Raw genomic sequence first — 13962 nt, 5'->3', positions numbered from 1 at the left:
CTATTATTAATCCTACTATTCTACAGTTGAATATCTAAGTGATCGGACAGACTTGGGCTAGATTATGATTATTTTATGCCAATGATAGTACAGTATTGTATATTTTATTAAAAAGAACGCAAAAATTAATGCTGGGAGAGTTTTTTGCGCCGCATCTTTTGTCAGAGCACCATTTGTTTCCGAAGCGGTGGTAGTGGTAGAAATGACTTCAAAAAGATTTCTAAAGGAATCAATTTTGAGAAAATAAATCCTTTCATGCCTTTTATTCATGACGCTGATAAGTAATTAAAATTTATTCTTATTTGTGACATGTTACAACAAATATCAAACTTAATATAATGTTTTAACATATAATTCTATTATCAAGCCCTGTTTTAAACTACTCATATAAAAAAAGAGAGTTATGTATTCAAAAGAATTAGACATTATGTTGATGTGGAGTTTTTAGTCAAGAGTTGTTTTATATTTATCGGATATAAACATAAATTGAAGCTAAGCGATTTTTTTAAATTTAATAGTTAACAAAAACCCTTATGATTTTTATATGGATAGTATATTAGTTAATCACATCAGTAATAAGTTTTATATTTGCTGTTTATACCAAATGTCTTTAGCTCCTCACTACTCAAACATATATTAAAAAATACTTCATACTTGAAAAGTGCTCCGTAGATTCTCACAACAAACAGATTTTTAATATTTATTACTATTACAATAGATGAAAGAAGATCGGAAGACGTAGTGTTGATAAGCCCTACAAAGATAGACAGACGATCTGGTCAAGATTGCCGGAATGGGTTAGATGTGGTCAGCGCAGGACCGATCATCATGGAGATCTTTGGTCGAGGCCTATGTCCAGCAATGGACGACTTCCGGCTGATGATGATGATGATAAAAGATAAAATTTTATTGTTTCCGAACGAATGAATGTAAATTTAGTTTTATTACTAATTGTATATGCAGAATTGTAGTTAAATTAATATTATACTTCTGTAAATTCGCTACAGTCACTGGGAAATTTTGTAAGACCTGAAACGACGCATTTTATTGTATACTACTAAAATGTACAGATTAAATAGTATTCAAATCATAAATGCTATTAAAATCAAGAAGTATATTAAGCGTGCATTATCTTGTTTGTTTATTTATAACGCCGTAAGGATATTGTCTTAATATTGTTTAAATGCAGCCGTAAGAAATTCGAAACGTTGCCAAAAAGCGAACGTCGTGTAGCGCTTAATCTTGGCGTGCTCTGAAATCTACTATGCCAGATTGTTATTAATATTAATATCATTACAGCAGACTATACCCGGGTAATGTAATGTTAGTTATATCCGTATTGTTATGTCGTGACGTCGATCGTGTGTAGCTAATCGGAAACTGTTTAGTTATAAATGGAACGCATATGACGCATGTGTAGAGATATAATAATTAAATAATAACATTTTTTTTTATTATTTGTACTTCAAGAGTGAGGCTTTTTTTCTCAAACTTGTTGTTAGGGTTATGTATGTGAAGTAGTTATGTGCAAGTGGCATCGTGCTTCGGATTGTAACCATCAATCCATCGTAGCTAGTAAAATTATTAGGCTAGTGAGATTTAACTTCTTATGAGTATCTTAAAGGTTGATTTATCCAATATCAGATAATTTATATTCTTTATTATTATTTATGAAATATTTTATATTATTTAAACACGATACATATATTGGCCGCAGCTTACAAACTATCTGTTATGTTTATTACAGTCATTGTAAAATACTATATTTGATTGAAAAGAGTTTCTTGTATGCTATTCTCACGAGCTCCGATTTTTCCGAACATATTATGATAGATTCAAGTTATTAAAAAGAATAACTTATAGCGATGATTGAAAGCGCTTACTTTAAGCCTAATTGAATAAAGTTAATTTGACATTGACTTTGACTTTTGTCTCTGGCACTGCATTGTTATCATGCGAATCATAAGTTTTATAATTTCAAATTTAACACGCTTCAAAAATTTGAATTTATTTTTTAATAGCCTAAGCAAAGAAAATAGTGTGAATTTTACATTGAAGATATATAAATTGTTCGTACTATTATTTTATGTTACTTAATTTACAATAATACACTTAATTTCACAATTTCATTTCTTGTATGATTATTTCCTGTGTGATCTTTTCATCAACATAATGTAAAGATAGTCTTCAGAATACTGTGAATGCTATGAATTAATAAGGATACGCACAACTTTTCGTTCCCAAGGGAAGAAGTAGTGGGCACGCTATATTACTGTGCTTCTAAACAAACTACTAAGTAATTACGAGAAGACCAACTGCCATTACTTCGTCAAACAACTTGAAGGTACGGTCTTGTATTTCAAGTGGCGATCAATTATGGAATATAATTCGTACAAAGTGACAATAATCATAAACGCCTTCAAGTAAATTAATTCATTTCAACAAATTTTAGGGAAAATAGTAGCATAATATTAATTTTTAAATTGTATTATGAGGAAATATTATAACTATATTAGGATCAGAAACATTGTTAATAAATAGGTTTTAATTATTAATTTGGTGATTGTTGTAGCCAAATATGGGCCCAATGAATATTGCTTAGTTGTCTTATTTCAAGGTTATAAAAGCGATTCCGCACATTTTTTTATTTCATTTCATTAATTTTCAGATTCAAAACTGATTCTATTACAATGAAATAACGATGAAAAATCATGTACTTGTAACTGTATTTTTACGTTTTTAGGGAAGAGGAACTGTAACTTTTAATCAAATACCTTGTGCAAAAAATACAGTTATAAGTACACGCGTTTTAATCTATATAAAGTATTTTATTAAAATGTAAAACACTCGTTTTAATCAAAGAAATTTCTACGGCTACATACTCATAATTTGCTTTGGTTATCAATAAACTACCTATCAATATACTCTATAATGACTTATAATGGCAAATCTTTGACAACTTGGCTTCCATTTCAAATATTTTTAAACAAATAACAATATTTTCGGTTTAATAAATTTTGATTTACAATTGCACATTAATTTAATCTTTTATCTAATAGATTAATATAAATAATTTAGATTGGATCATTAAAATCATGTGATGCAATAAAATTCTGCCTTACGCAAACATTTAGAAACAAGAGTAGCCAGAAAATAAACTTAATGCGACGGCTGATGAGTGAACGAGGCAGGTTGTGATAAATCACATCCCTTTGGTCCACAATTGAGGAATGCGTACGACATTTAAGTTACATCTATCATATTTCAGTCCTCAATCATTACATGTTTACTCCTTGGGATAGACAAGAACATAGAATTGCTGTTAAACTAATCTGAACTTCAACATTAGGGTTATATTACTGACACAATAAAATTATATTAACTCGTGTAACTGTTCAGTTTAGTTTTGATGACACCTTAGAAATAAAAAGCACATTAATTGTTTTTTGTACATACATGTGGGCTTACAATAACATCAATGACTTTCTTAATGATACCATAGATCGGGAATGAAGCGACGCCGTTGGGCTATTTAAATTATATAAATTAGATTGTTAAGAAATTTTATAAAAAAAGGCCGCTGAGTTTCTTGCAAAACTTCTTTTCAGTTCTGAGGCATACATGTTCGAGTGGGTGGTAGGTTTTCACGGTATATATTTTCGATAATATGTTTTCATGTACTATTTTGAACAAAAATATTTCAATTATTTTTTTTTATCCGTGGCGAGCTAAAATTGATAAGATTTATGTACTTTTAATTTTTATTACAATTGCTTTGATACTTCAGCAATTTTACATCTAAATTAAGAATTTAAGGTACAATGCTTTCGGGTGGAGTATATGTGCAGCTTTTGAATTACTTGTTCAAAGTTAATTCATATGCTTTAAAAATATTTCATTACACCCACATTAAATTTATATTTAATCATTAGTTTTATGTAAAATATACAGCTTGAAATATATAATAAACACTTAAACATATGACTGATGAACAAATAATAAACTATTCTGTTATTTTGAATTAATATAGTTACGGAAAAAGCTTTACGTACATAGCGGGTGTATTTTGTAGTAAAATTAAAGTACTTATAAGGTAGAGCTGTCTTAGAGTTTCGTTCACTGTACAAAAACTTAGGCTGCTACTCTAAGCAACTTTGTCGAATTTTGAGTCATTTTCTAGCAAGGAGGTAACATTTGGGATATTTTTCTATAAACTTTTTTGTTAAATAAGCTTAATAAAGGTATATTCTAAAAAATCGTATTTTCCTTCAATAATTAGTAGAATAAAATACTCAAATTAATTTTCTTGGATCTTTGAGTCAGGATTGTCGGTGTTTTAAAATAATGTTTATCAATTTACTTTTAGGTTTTTGAGAGAGTTTTACAGAGAATTATAATTAAAATTGGAACCCTTTATTTTATTTTCATAATCACTAAAATTGGAGTTAAAGAAATAGAAGCTGATTTTCTTATTGTATTTTAATGATCACTGTTTTATTCCTATTCCTATTTCCTATTCCTATTTATATATATATATATCGCATCGTTTAAATAAAGAAATACTCAATTATATTGAATTTTACATCATCAATAGTGTTTTTTAACTATCTAAAGCAAAAATTTTATTTATCTAATTATTGATAAAATTAAGACAAATGATACTTTTAAAATAATGACATTTGTGTGCTGTTTCTATACTATACAAAAACTATTAATTACTAATAAGTCATTATTTTATCTACACAATATTATCTATATTGCAATACTAAAACAGCAGTCACTAAGGTGCATTGTTGATTTTACATATATTATTATTAACTATAATAATATAAGCATAATAAAAGCGCCAATTAAAAAAATACTGTCGTAAATCTCTAAACATTGAACAAACAATAGTTAGATATTGTGTTGTAATATGTAGACTACACGTCAAATTGTTTGAGGCAAAAGTGCCTTTAGAAATAAAGTTATAAAACAATTTTTCATGCAACTGTTGACAATGGAACCATAGACAATAACATTGTTTTCTGTGATTGGGTTTTTATGAGAAGTCACGCAAAGCACGTATTAAGAGTCTTGTATGTAATTTCGCTAGAGGTTTTCAGGTTTGTGTTGTATGCGTCTGTCGACTTAGTTTTAAAATCAATATTTCGATAAAAATAAATAAACTTACCACACCCGTCATGGTGAATAAGTGCTGAAATTGCGTGTCGGTGCTCGTAATAAAACTTTATCTTAAAAAGTTACTGACTTTATTCTGAAATAGATCACTGATTGGTTAATTTCACAGACTCGTGCCGCGGTTTAAATTCACTTGAATAACGAATCTAACGCAATGACAGATTTTTGGCGCCTTTTCTAGCAGTATAGCTTGCTTCGTCGCATCCGGCAGTATGAACGAGTTGTACTAAAGCATGGCACCGGACATCTACAGGTGATACTTTTAAAACAGTGAAAAGCAAATTAAACATAAACTAACATCTAAATATTATCTTTTTTTTATTTTTTTAAGCTACGCAACTACGATGACTGTAACTCGGCTAAACTAAACGTAGAAAACTAAAAAAAAAACAAAAATGATGAACTACTTCACTAAAACTAAACTTACATTTGTTTAGATGCACATTTTTTCAATAATGAACGACGAAAAAAAAGCTAAATTTTGTGAAAAAATAAATAAAATGACTCGTCACCTTTATGTGTACTCGTTCGTACTGACCGAAATTTGTCAATTCAGAAATGTACAACCCCAATTTAGTTTCTCATTAAACAGCCTACAAACGTACACAAGAATTGGAGGTAAACTCAAACCTTTCACAGTTAATATCACCGTTACATGCGATCCTACAATTTTATTTGTGGCTATTAATGTAGCGGCGTTTATCTTATCGAAAATTTAGTATATTACGAGAAAACATTACAGTAAAACACCCGTTAATCGAACGCAACGATCGGCTAGCGATCGCGATCGACTCTAGCACGGGCAGGTCGACTAATCTGTTTGTTGTTTTTATCTTGGGCCAAGAGAAGCGAGCAGATAGCGACACAGAGGCGCCGGACGCCCGACGGCGATCACTAGCACACCAACAAAGTGCATTCGGCGCGCACTCAACTCTAAAAACTTTACGCTCCCGAAATAAACTTTTCGTAACGATTGGAAATGGTGATCGCGCGAAGGATGGTGCCGTACTAACCCTGAGCGGCGGGCGGGTCGGGTCGGGCTCGGAGGTCGGCTGGAGCACTCGCGCGGTTGCGATCGGGAGCACTGACTTGAGCACTTTGGACGTGTAACGTCGGAGCAGACACGTGACAGATCGCGCGCGCGGCCGGCGTCGGCGCGAGAACAGCGGCGCGGCCGAGTGAGCGCGAGCGAGCAGTCTCGCTCAGCCGGGCGCGCGCAGGGCCCGCCCCGCATCGACCGGCGCCCCGCCGCCCCGCCGCCCCGTGGGGGGCGCCACCACCGCCCGCCGCCCGTCGCCCCGCCGCCCCACCGCCCCGTCGCCCCAACGCCGCGACGCCCGACTGTTTTTCTCTCCGACCGGGGGACGCACCTGATTTTTTCCGTGATATTTTTTCCTCCCTCTCCTCGCGACGCGATCCGTTCGCTTTCATTACGGTTTCGAGTTTGATTTATCACCACGGTAGCTCTGAAATATCTTGCAATGGTAACGGATGCCAACCTCTTACCTTTAATTAGTATCGATTTCCGAGTATTACATATAATTATAAAATAAGCGAAAACTAGCATATATTCACATTAATCTTTCATCTTTCAAAGTTAATTACAAATAAATACAAATGTATTAATTTTGGTAGCACTATAATTAAGTAAACAAATGAATTGCATTTAATTGCTACGTCGATTAGTAAGGATTTAGCAAATCATCAATCAAATACTCAATATGCATTTCACGTAGGTAGATCGTAGCGACCGTCTACGACGTAGGCGTTGTGTAGAGCCTTACATTATAATATCGGAACGGCTCGGCTCTCCAATGATTGGTATGCATCGTCCCAGCCGCGTTCATCTCCTAACAACTAACATACTTGTACATATATTTGGCCACGATTCAATTTTAATGCGTCCATATTTGTGTCATAACTTTCCATAAATATAAGAGCAAAAACACTCGACGGGAGAAAGAAGTTATTTGTAAACGTTGACGTCTCGGTATTCTCATGCAAAGTATGAGGCACCCTTGTTCCATTTTGAAATTGTTTCGGTGGTCGGTATGCGGTTTCGTTTTAGTTTTACGAAAGAGCTATGATAGCTGTCGAGATTGTGTTGTAGTACCTATGCTATCGCAATAAAAGTTTACAAGACGCTGACGAATACAATATGAACTTGGCGCACAAAGCGTATAAAACTTCTTCAAACTTGTATTTATCAGTCATATTGGATATTGCAGCGAATAAAATAATCTTAGATCGTCTAGATTTTAATATACTCTGTGATGTATGCCCGATATGCAATGTTAAGGAAAGTTACGGGGAACTTTTGTTAAAGCTACATATTAAAATTAAAATTTACGCAATTAATCCATTGTTTATATTTAAATTTATTTGATAATTTTAAATCATTAAAGATAGTATAATTGCTTATTTTTTTTTGAATTAATGATAAAATCTGAAGCAATAATTGTCGCTGTAAATACAATATTGTTTTCAAGATTTTGTTTAGTAATAAATGAAATCCGAATGTTCAAGCATTAAAATTTTATTTTTATGTTTATTTTCTTACTATATAGCGATGTGCAAGAATTTAATAAGTCCTTTCGAAGGGCTAGAGCTTTATTTAATAGAAGTAGCTAGTGAATTTATAGAACAAATAAGATTTTATATCTAAAGTATTAAGTGACGAGCCTAACAAGTATTTTCGTTGATATTGATGCGTATCCACTTACCATCACGTGACATCTTGCTCGTCAACTTTTTATCATAAAAAAAAGATTCTTTTATAAAAATAAAGGACGTTCAGCTGATGGTAATTGATACGCAATGCCCATTATAATGAAGTGGCGTTCAGGATTATTGAAATACCCAAAAGTTCTGAGCGGCACTACAACTGCGCTAGTCTTAGCTTGAGGCAAAAGATGATAAGTCTCATTTGCCCAGTAATTTCACAAGCTACGGCTCAATTTCAATTTATTGCAATTCCATAAATATAGTTCTTAAATATAACATTTTGAGTTAGTAATTTGGGTGTCGCAATTTGGTCTGAACAGCAGAGGGAGTAGGGAGACCCATATTTTTATTTATTTTAGTTTGGCTCGTTTAAAAAATCATTTACAGCTCCCTTCAGACCGAAACACAGTAATGCTGACACACGCCTCTGGTGAACATGCTCATTTTTAAGGAGAAAAAAAAAACTAATCACAATAATTTTCGTCCTTAAAAATGTTGTGATATCAATAAGATTACACGTGAATCGTAGGCTTACATCAAAGCGAGTGTAAGGTCTATCTGTATGACACGGGTGGTAAGTAAAGAAATAATAATAGCACATTTTTATTTCACACTGAGTGCTCTAGTGGTAGTAACATCAGTTGATAGCTGCAGTGTAATGGGAAAGTAAACGTCAAAGTCGTAATGTTGGGGCGTTCATTAAAAAAGTCCACAAAACAGTTTGTGCGGTGCGCTCCGAGAACGATACGGTTGGAATTAAAAATAATCACCAACACGATGCGGAAACAGAGATATGAGAAATAATAGGCGCGAATTTACGGCCGAGGTAGGATGTGCGAGCGATTACACACCTCGCATCTTGAGATGTTGTGCGCGAATTTTCCGAAGATTTTAGGTCAAGTACGGTTTCTACAGAATGAAAATCGTTACACCGCATTATTCTAATATTTTCTGAAAGATTACTGGGTATACATATAAAGACAACTAAACATTTTTGTGTACTTCAACATGAGTAAATTTCTAAAACTTACAAGACATTTATTTTTATTTAGTAATAGAATGAACTCTCAAAAATATCCTCAAATGTGTCCTCAATGATAGCAGATACAATCTATTTACTAGATTATCAAGCTAAAAAGCCGTTTGTATGAATTAAGTCATTGATGATAAATACTTCCAATAAAATTTGAATGCATTAATTTGCAAAGCGTATTGTTACAACTAAAATACACACCTTACTAAATCAACATACAGATAATATTTACTACATTGTACGATTTTCAAAGCAATCCTATACGAGGAAGTTCTATCTTGTTAAGTACGTAAGGGATCGTACCGTGTGTCCTAATCGAATTACAATTGCCTACAGTGACGTAACGACAAGCTTTAGTTACGAATACCTCTGGGAGGAAGATACATCGACACATCCTTGGAAATCGAACGTACTATTTGAAATTCCAGTAAACGTCAGAATATTCAATTTATTTGACATCAAATATTCGAACTCGAAGATGGAAGTGATAACAAGTTGTCGCGCTTAAAGATATCCGAGAACCATTAATCTTAACTTGAAAGTATAAAATACAAGTAATTAAGGTTGAGTTAGTTAAATTATTGCGATAGCCTTATGATTTTCGGGTGCGATAGCGCGAAAGAGATGAAACTCTCATCAAATATAATCTCAACTCGGATGCACGAGTATTAGGCCCTACATTTTCCCGCAACAAACTTCATTACAACTAGGTCTCCCGATAATCCTTACTGGACAAGTGCTTAATCTGCCCACTCGATTCGATTCCGACTCTTAAACGCGCCACTTGCTACATTTTTACGTATAATCCACTTTTAATTGCCTCTTCTCTGTGTTATTAAATTTTCAAGCTGAAATTAATTGCAGTAACAACTTTTAAAGGCCACGATGCGACAAAAGATCGTATCGAAGTTAATTTATTTAAGAAAGAGCTAAGGCTTGTTACTGATTGATGTAATTCTTAGTGTAACATTTTGCCTGAGCTTCAGTACTGGAGGGTGTTTTGATCCGCGTTTAATGGCTTCAGGGCTTATATTGATAGGTTGCTTCGAATCCCTTCCATGAGGATCACATTACGTAAACTTCCGCAACTTAAAATATTTTTTAATAATTTCATTAGGGATATTAAATTTGTTATTTGACCACAGAGGTTCTATAGGCCGATAATTATAATTAATTAAATAGGAATCCAGGATATTATCAGTTAATAAATTAAAAGTTCATCCATCCTTATTTGTTTTTTAAGGGAGGACTCTTTTTTCTTCGTCCTTATTATTCATACCAAGTCATAGTTTTCTGACGCTATAAATTCAACGCTATAGCTTCAACGGAAGTACTCACTATTAGGACTCCTTGTCAAAATATGAAATATGTTCAAAACGGTCTTATCACCATACCATTTACAGTATTGGTGTCGGTTAATTTATTATTATAACACGTTTTTCTATATTTTTCAATACTACTAAGCGTCGTCCTAAATAAGATGTCCATCCCTAAGTAGACCAAACATCCAATTTGTTTATAAAACGACAGTAAATTAACAACTCCATAACACACCTGAGCATGTACACAATTCAGTGCAAAAACCGTCGATCGTTACGAGTCGTAGTACAAAATTCCATTTTGTGCCGTCTAGAGGAAATGAAGCAATTAATTCGGCAGATGTTGCCGCCGTGCGAGCATTAATCATCAACTAATCGTAACTGCAGTCTTCGATTAAACCCAGCTCAATTCATAGACATTGCTGATGTTCAAGCCACTTGTGTCTGTATTCATTTAAATCGAATCTGATTTTATTGAATAATACAATAATTTTGGAGCATAATTTTTATATTTGAACTAAAATGCCATGCATGTATTCTTATGTCTATTAGTTTTTACTTGCTGGCCTGGCAAACGTTGTTTTGCCATATAAATATATGTAAACCTTCCTTGAGCTTCAACGAATCTATTACAAAAGATTGCATTGGGATCGGTCGAATAGTTTAGGAGTTATTAGGGAACATACAAACATACATTCTCGTTTATATATATATAGATTAGTTTTAGTTTCTCATATAAGATTAGATAATATGAATATGATTTTAAATAAATACTTAAGACTTTTCAGCTAAAAAGTTAATTTTGTTTTCAAAATTTTAAACTTACTGTCAAAATAATGATAATGTGTCCCATTTTTTAATAGTCAATTTTAAGCCTTGAAAAGAGAATTTGGCTGTATGATGTATAGAGCTCAAACCGAGATAATCGAAACTACTAAAAATATGAGTGTTTTTATAAAACTTATAATATCATTGGATAGGATGATATAATGATAATTATTACATTGGTTTGCTTAATATAGATAATTAGCGAACTTTTTGAGACTATAAAAATTAAATATAAAAACAAATAAATGTTAAAATGAATAGATTCAAATTAATAATATGCTTAAAACATTACTTTCCTGCAAGCAGATAATCTAGTTTGTATTTGAGATATGACAATCAAAATACCATTACATAATACCATATAATATTTATGAACATTTTTACTAAAAACTAACCACTACAGACTAATACAAAAGCAGAATCAGTGTGAGATTGAAGAGAATAGAAGTTTTGATATTCTTTCCATTCATCTTATTGCAAGGTTTAATCCTTTTTTTTGCATTGAATAAAAAAATGTGTTGATTACGTTAGAAGTCTTTTAAATAATATAATATTATATTGAAGAAAAATTTATTAATAAATGGGCGTCTAATTAAATCTAAGAGGTAATTTGTATAACCATAGTACATAGTAGTATTGTAAGACCATAAAGAAACAAAGGTATATATATAGGAATACAAAAGAAAACTTCTCTCTTAAGGAACGAGTTAAACTCCTTTGAAAGAATCCAAAGTTTCCACAAAAGAGGGCCCGCATGATTTGTGAATGCGTGTAATTTTTCAGACGTCATATTTTTTGTAGCAGTTTTGCTTAAGAAACTAACTTCTCTTTGTATAGGACGAACTTTTCGGCGTATGTTCCACCGTTGTCACGCTACCTAGCAATACTTTGATACTATTTGACAGAATCACACAGTTATCTCTTGATTTTTCTTACAAATCAGTTTGTTCTTACAAGTTTAAAATCTACTTTAAAAGTTAACGTTTCTAGTTTTCGTGTTCTGCACAATATTCTCTCGACCGAAATATAATAAATGTTGACTATCTTGCGAATGAAAGTATAATAGAATTTATCCTTGTGTGATCTGTTGATATATTTATTACAAAAAAGTTTTGGGTTATACGTGTTTGTTAAAATTCTCCTGCAATGCGCTTTGTTTTCCAAAAAAGCAGCCGATGAGTTATAGACAGGTAAAATTGCTTGCAGCCTTTCAGTTAGGTAATCCTTTGTCGCCGTAGTGTGCCGTTAGGGTTTGAACTATCCCGTAGCTATCGGCCATTGATAGCTGTCGGCGCGCCTCTCAGAGATTGACAGCTTTTCCCGGCCAAACTAAACAGAATTTTACAACACTCCATCAATATCGTTATCGCGTCAGATAAGACTAAATAAATGCTTCGGCGGTCTTCTAAACTTTCAATGTTGGCTTTGAGTCTGAAATATGATGAAGCTATATAACTCTAACAGTCTTTAAGTCGGTTAAATAATGACAGTAGTTTAAAAAATAATAAATAAATAAACAGTATTGCAACACTGAAAATATATATGTATGGAAGAGAAGGGCAAACAAGCGAAAATGAGGAATCCTAAAAAATTGGTTGTCTCTCTAAAGATAATTTTACGTGATGGCGTCATAAGAAAACATTGATGAAAAGTTGCAGACTTTTATGAATTGAATTGAAGTATCTTCACTGAATTATCATTATTTTGTATAATACAATGAAAGAGATAATTGATTTCTTTTTCAATAAATTAATATTAAAACATATTATTATTATCTATTATATCCATATCTTACAATAGTAAACTTTCTTTGTCCAAGGATTTTTAATATATTCTTTCCTTATTGCTCAGTAAGTTCTAGTTTGCTGTCTGGTACTTTATTGTAAAATTGAATACGAGCAAGCGATGAAGGTGCCCTTAACCCTAAACCTATTAGGCATCAGATGTTTCGAATCAAAATATAAACTGTTTATTTCACAAAGAAAATATGGGTTTCACTCCGGGAGTACCAGCAGAAGTAAAAACTTTAACGTTGTGCATTTTTGAATGAAATTGAACACTTCAGAACTATTACAATTATTTCACAATAAAAATATTATCTCTCAGAAAAATTAACTTTCATCCTTAGCTTCAGCGAAAGTCTCATGAATTGTCGATCAGGTCACGTGTCCTGACGCGAGTGTAACATTTTATACCCAGCCCAAGAATAGTTTTGGACGCCGCTAAATAAGTTTTCACTTCAAAATAATTGAAAAACACAAAATTTTCAAGAGAATTAAATTTCTATGAACTAATTACAAATAAAGGTAGCTTGTAAATGTAAACCATATCAATGTTCTAAAGCTTGTCCAATTTAAAATTCAAATAAGATGTTTTTATTCTCGCGTCACAATTGCCTGATTTTGATTTCATCATTCAAATTAGTTGATTCATTGCGAGTTACAAAACAAACTGATTAGGTAAATCAACAACTACAGGCGTTTTCGATTACGATTCCACCGTTCGTACGGCAGTTGCTTAATTAACATAATCCGATTTCGAAATAAGCAAAGTTGATTTTATATAAACTTAACGTTTAACGTTTAAATTCAGACGATTCGGCGATCGCTTTAAATTCACTCCGGGGCGATTTTTGAAAAAGCGATTTCGCTTCCAACTACATTCATTTACACTTAATAATTGTGTTCGGTCGCGGCTGCTGACTCATTATCATATAAATGAGAGAAAAAGCACCGGTCGGCCATTAATCAAGAGAATGGAGCAACAACAGTGGCTAATACACTTATCAACTTTAATTCAATAATCCGATGGCGGACCTCGCTAGCGGACTTTCGAAATGTGAAAAATAACTGGTGAACGTAACGCACGACCCCACAC

The 13962-nt window shown here is 32.7% G+C and overlaps 1 protein-coding gene across 10 annotated transcripts in view; it reads right to left on the bottom strand.

Annotated features, from left to right (window-relative positions):
* LOC126966522 (RNA-binding protein Musashi homolog Rbp6) overlaps positions 1-13962 on the bottom strand; it is a 934160-nt gene that overhangs the window by 224902 nt on the left and 695296 nt on the right. Inside the window, exons 1-2 of one of the 10 annotated variants that reach the window (XM_050810652.1) lie at positions 6195-6344; positions 5174-5257 (exon numbers count right to left, since the gene is read on the bottom strand). The exons of 5 other annotated variants lie outside the window; for them this stretch is intronic. In XM_050810652.1, the coding sequence (XP_050666609.1) occupies positions 5174-5185 (12 nt within the window). In that variant the 5' untranslated portion in view covers positions 5186-5257; positions 6195-6344. 4 more of the 10 variants (XM_050810651.1, XM_050810650.1, XM_050810654.1 and 1 more) reach the window with 4 other exon arrangements.

The sequence above is a fragment of the Leptidea sinapis genome, chromosome 10 (assembly GCF_905404315.1).
Source record: "Leptidea sinapis chromosome 10, ilLepSina1.1, whole genome shotgun sequence".
In the NCBI taxonomy this organism is placed as follows: domain Eukaryota; kingdom Metazoa; phylum Arthropoda; class Insecta; order Lepidoptera; family Pieridae; genus Leptidea; species Leptidea sinapis.
Note: the sequence above shows the minus strand (reverse complement) of the source record. Positions and strands in the feature narration are given on the sequence as shown.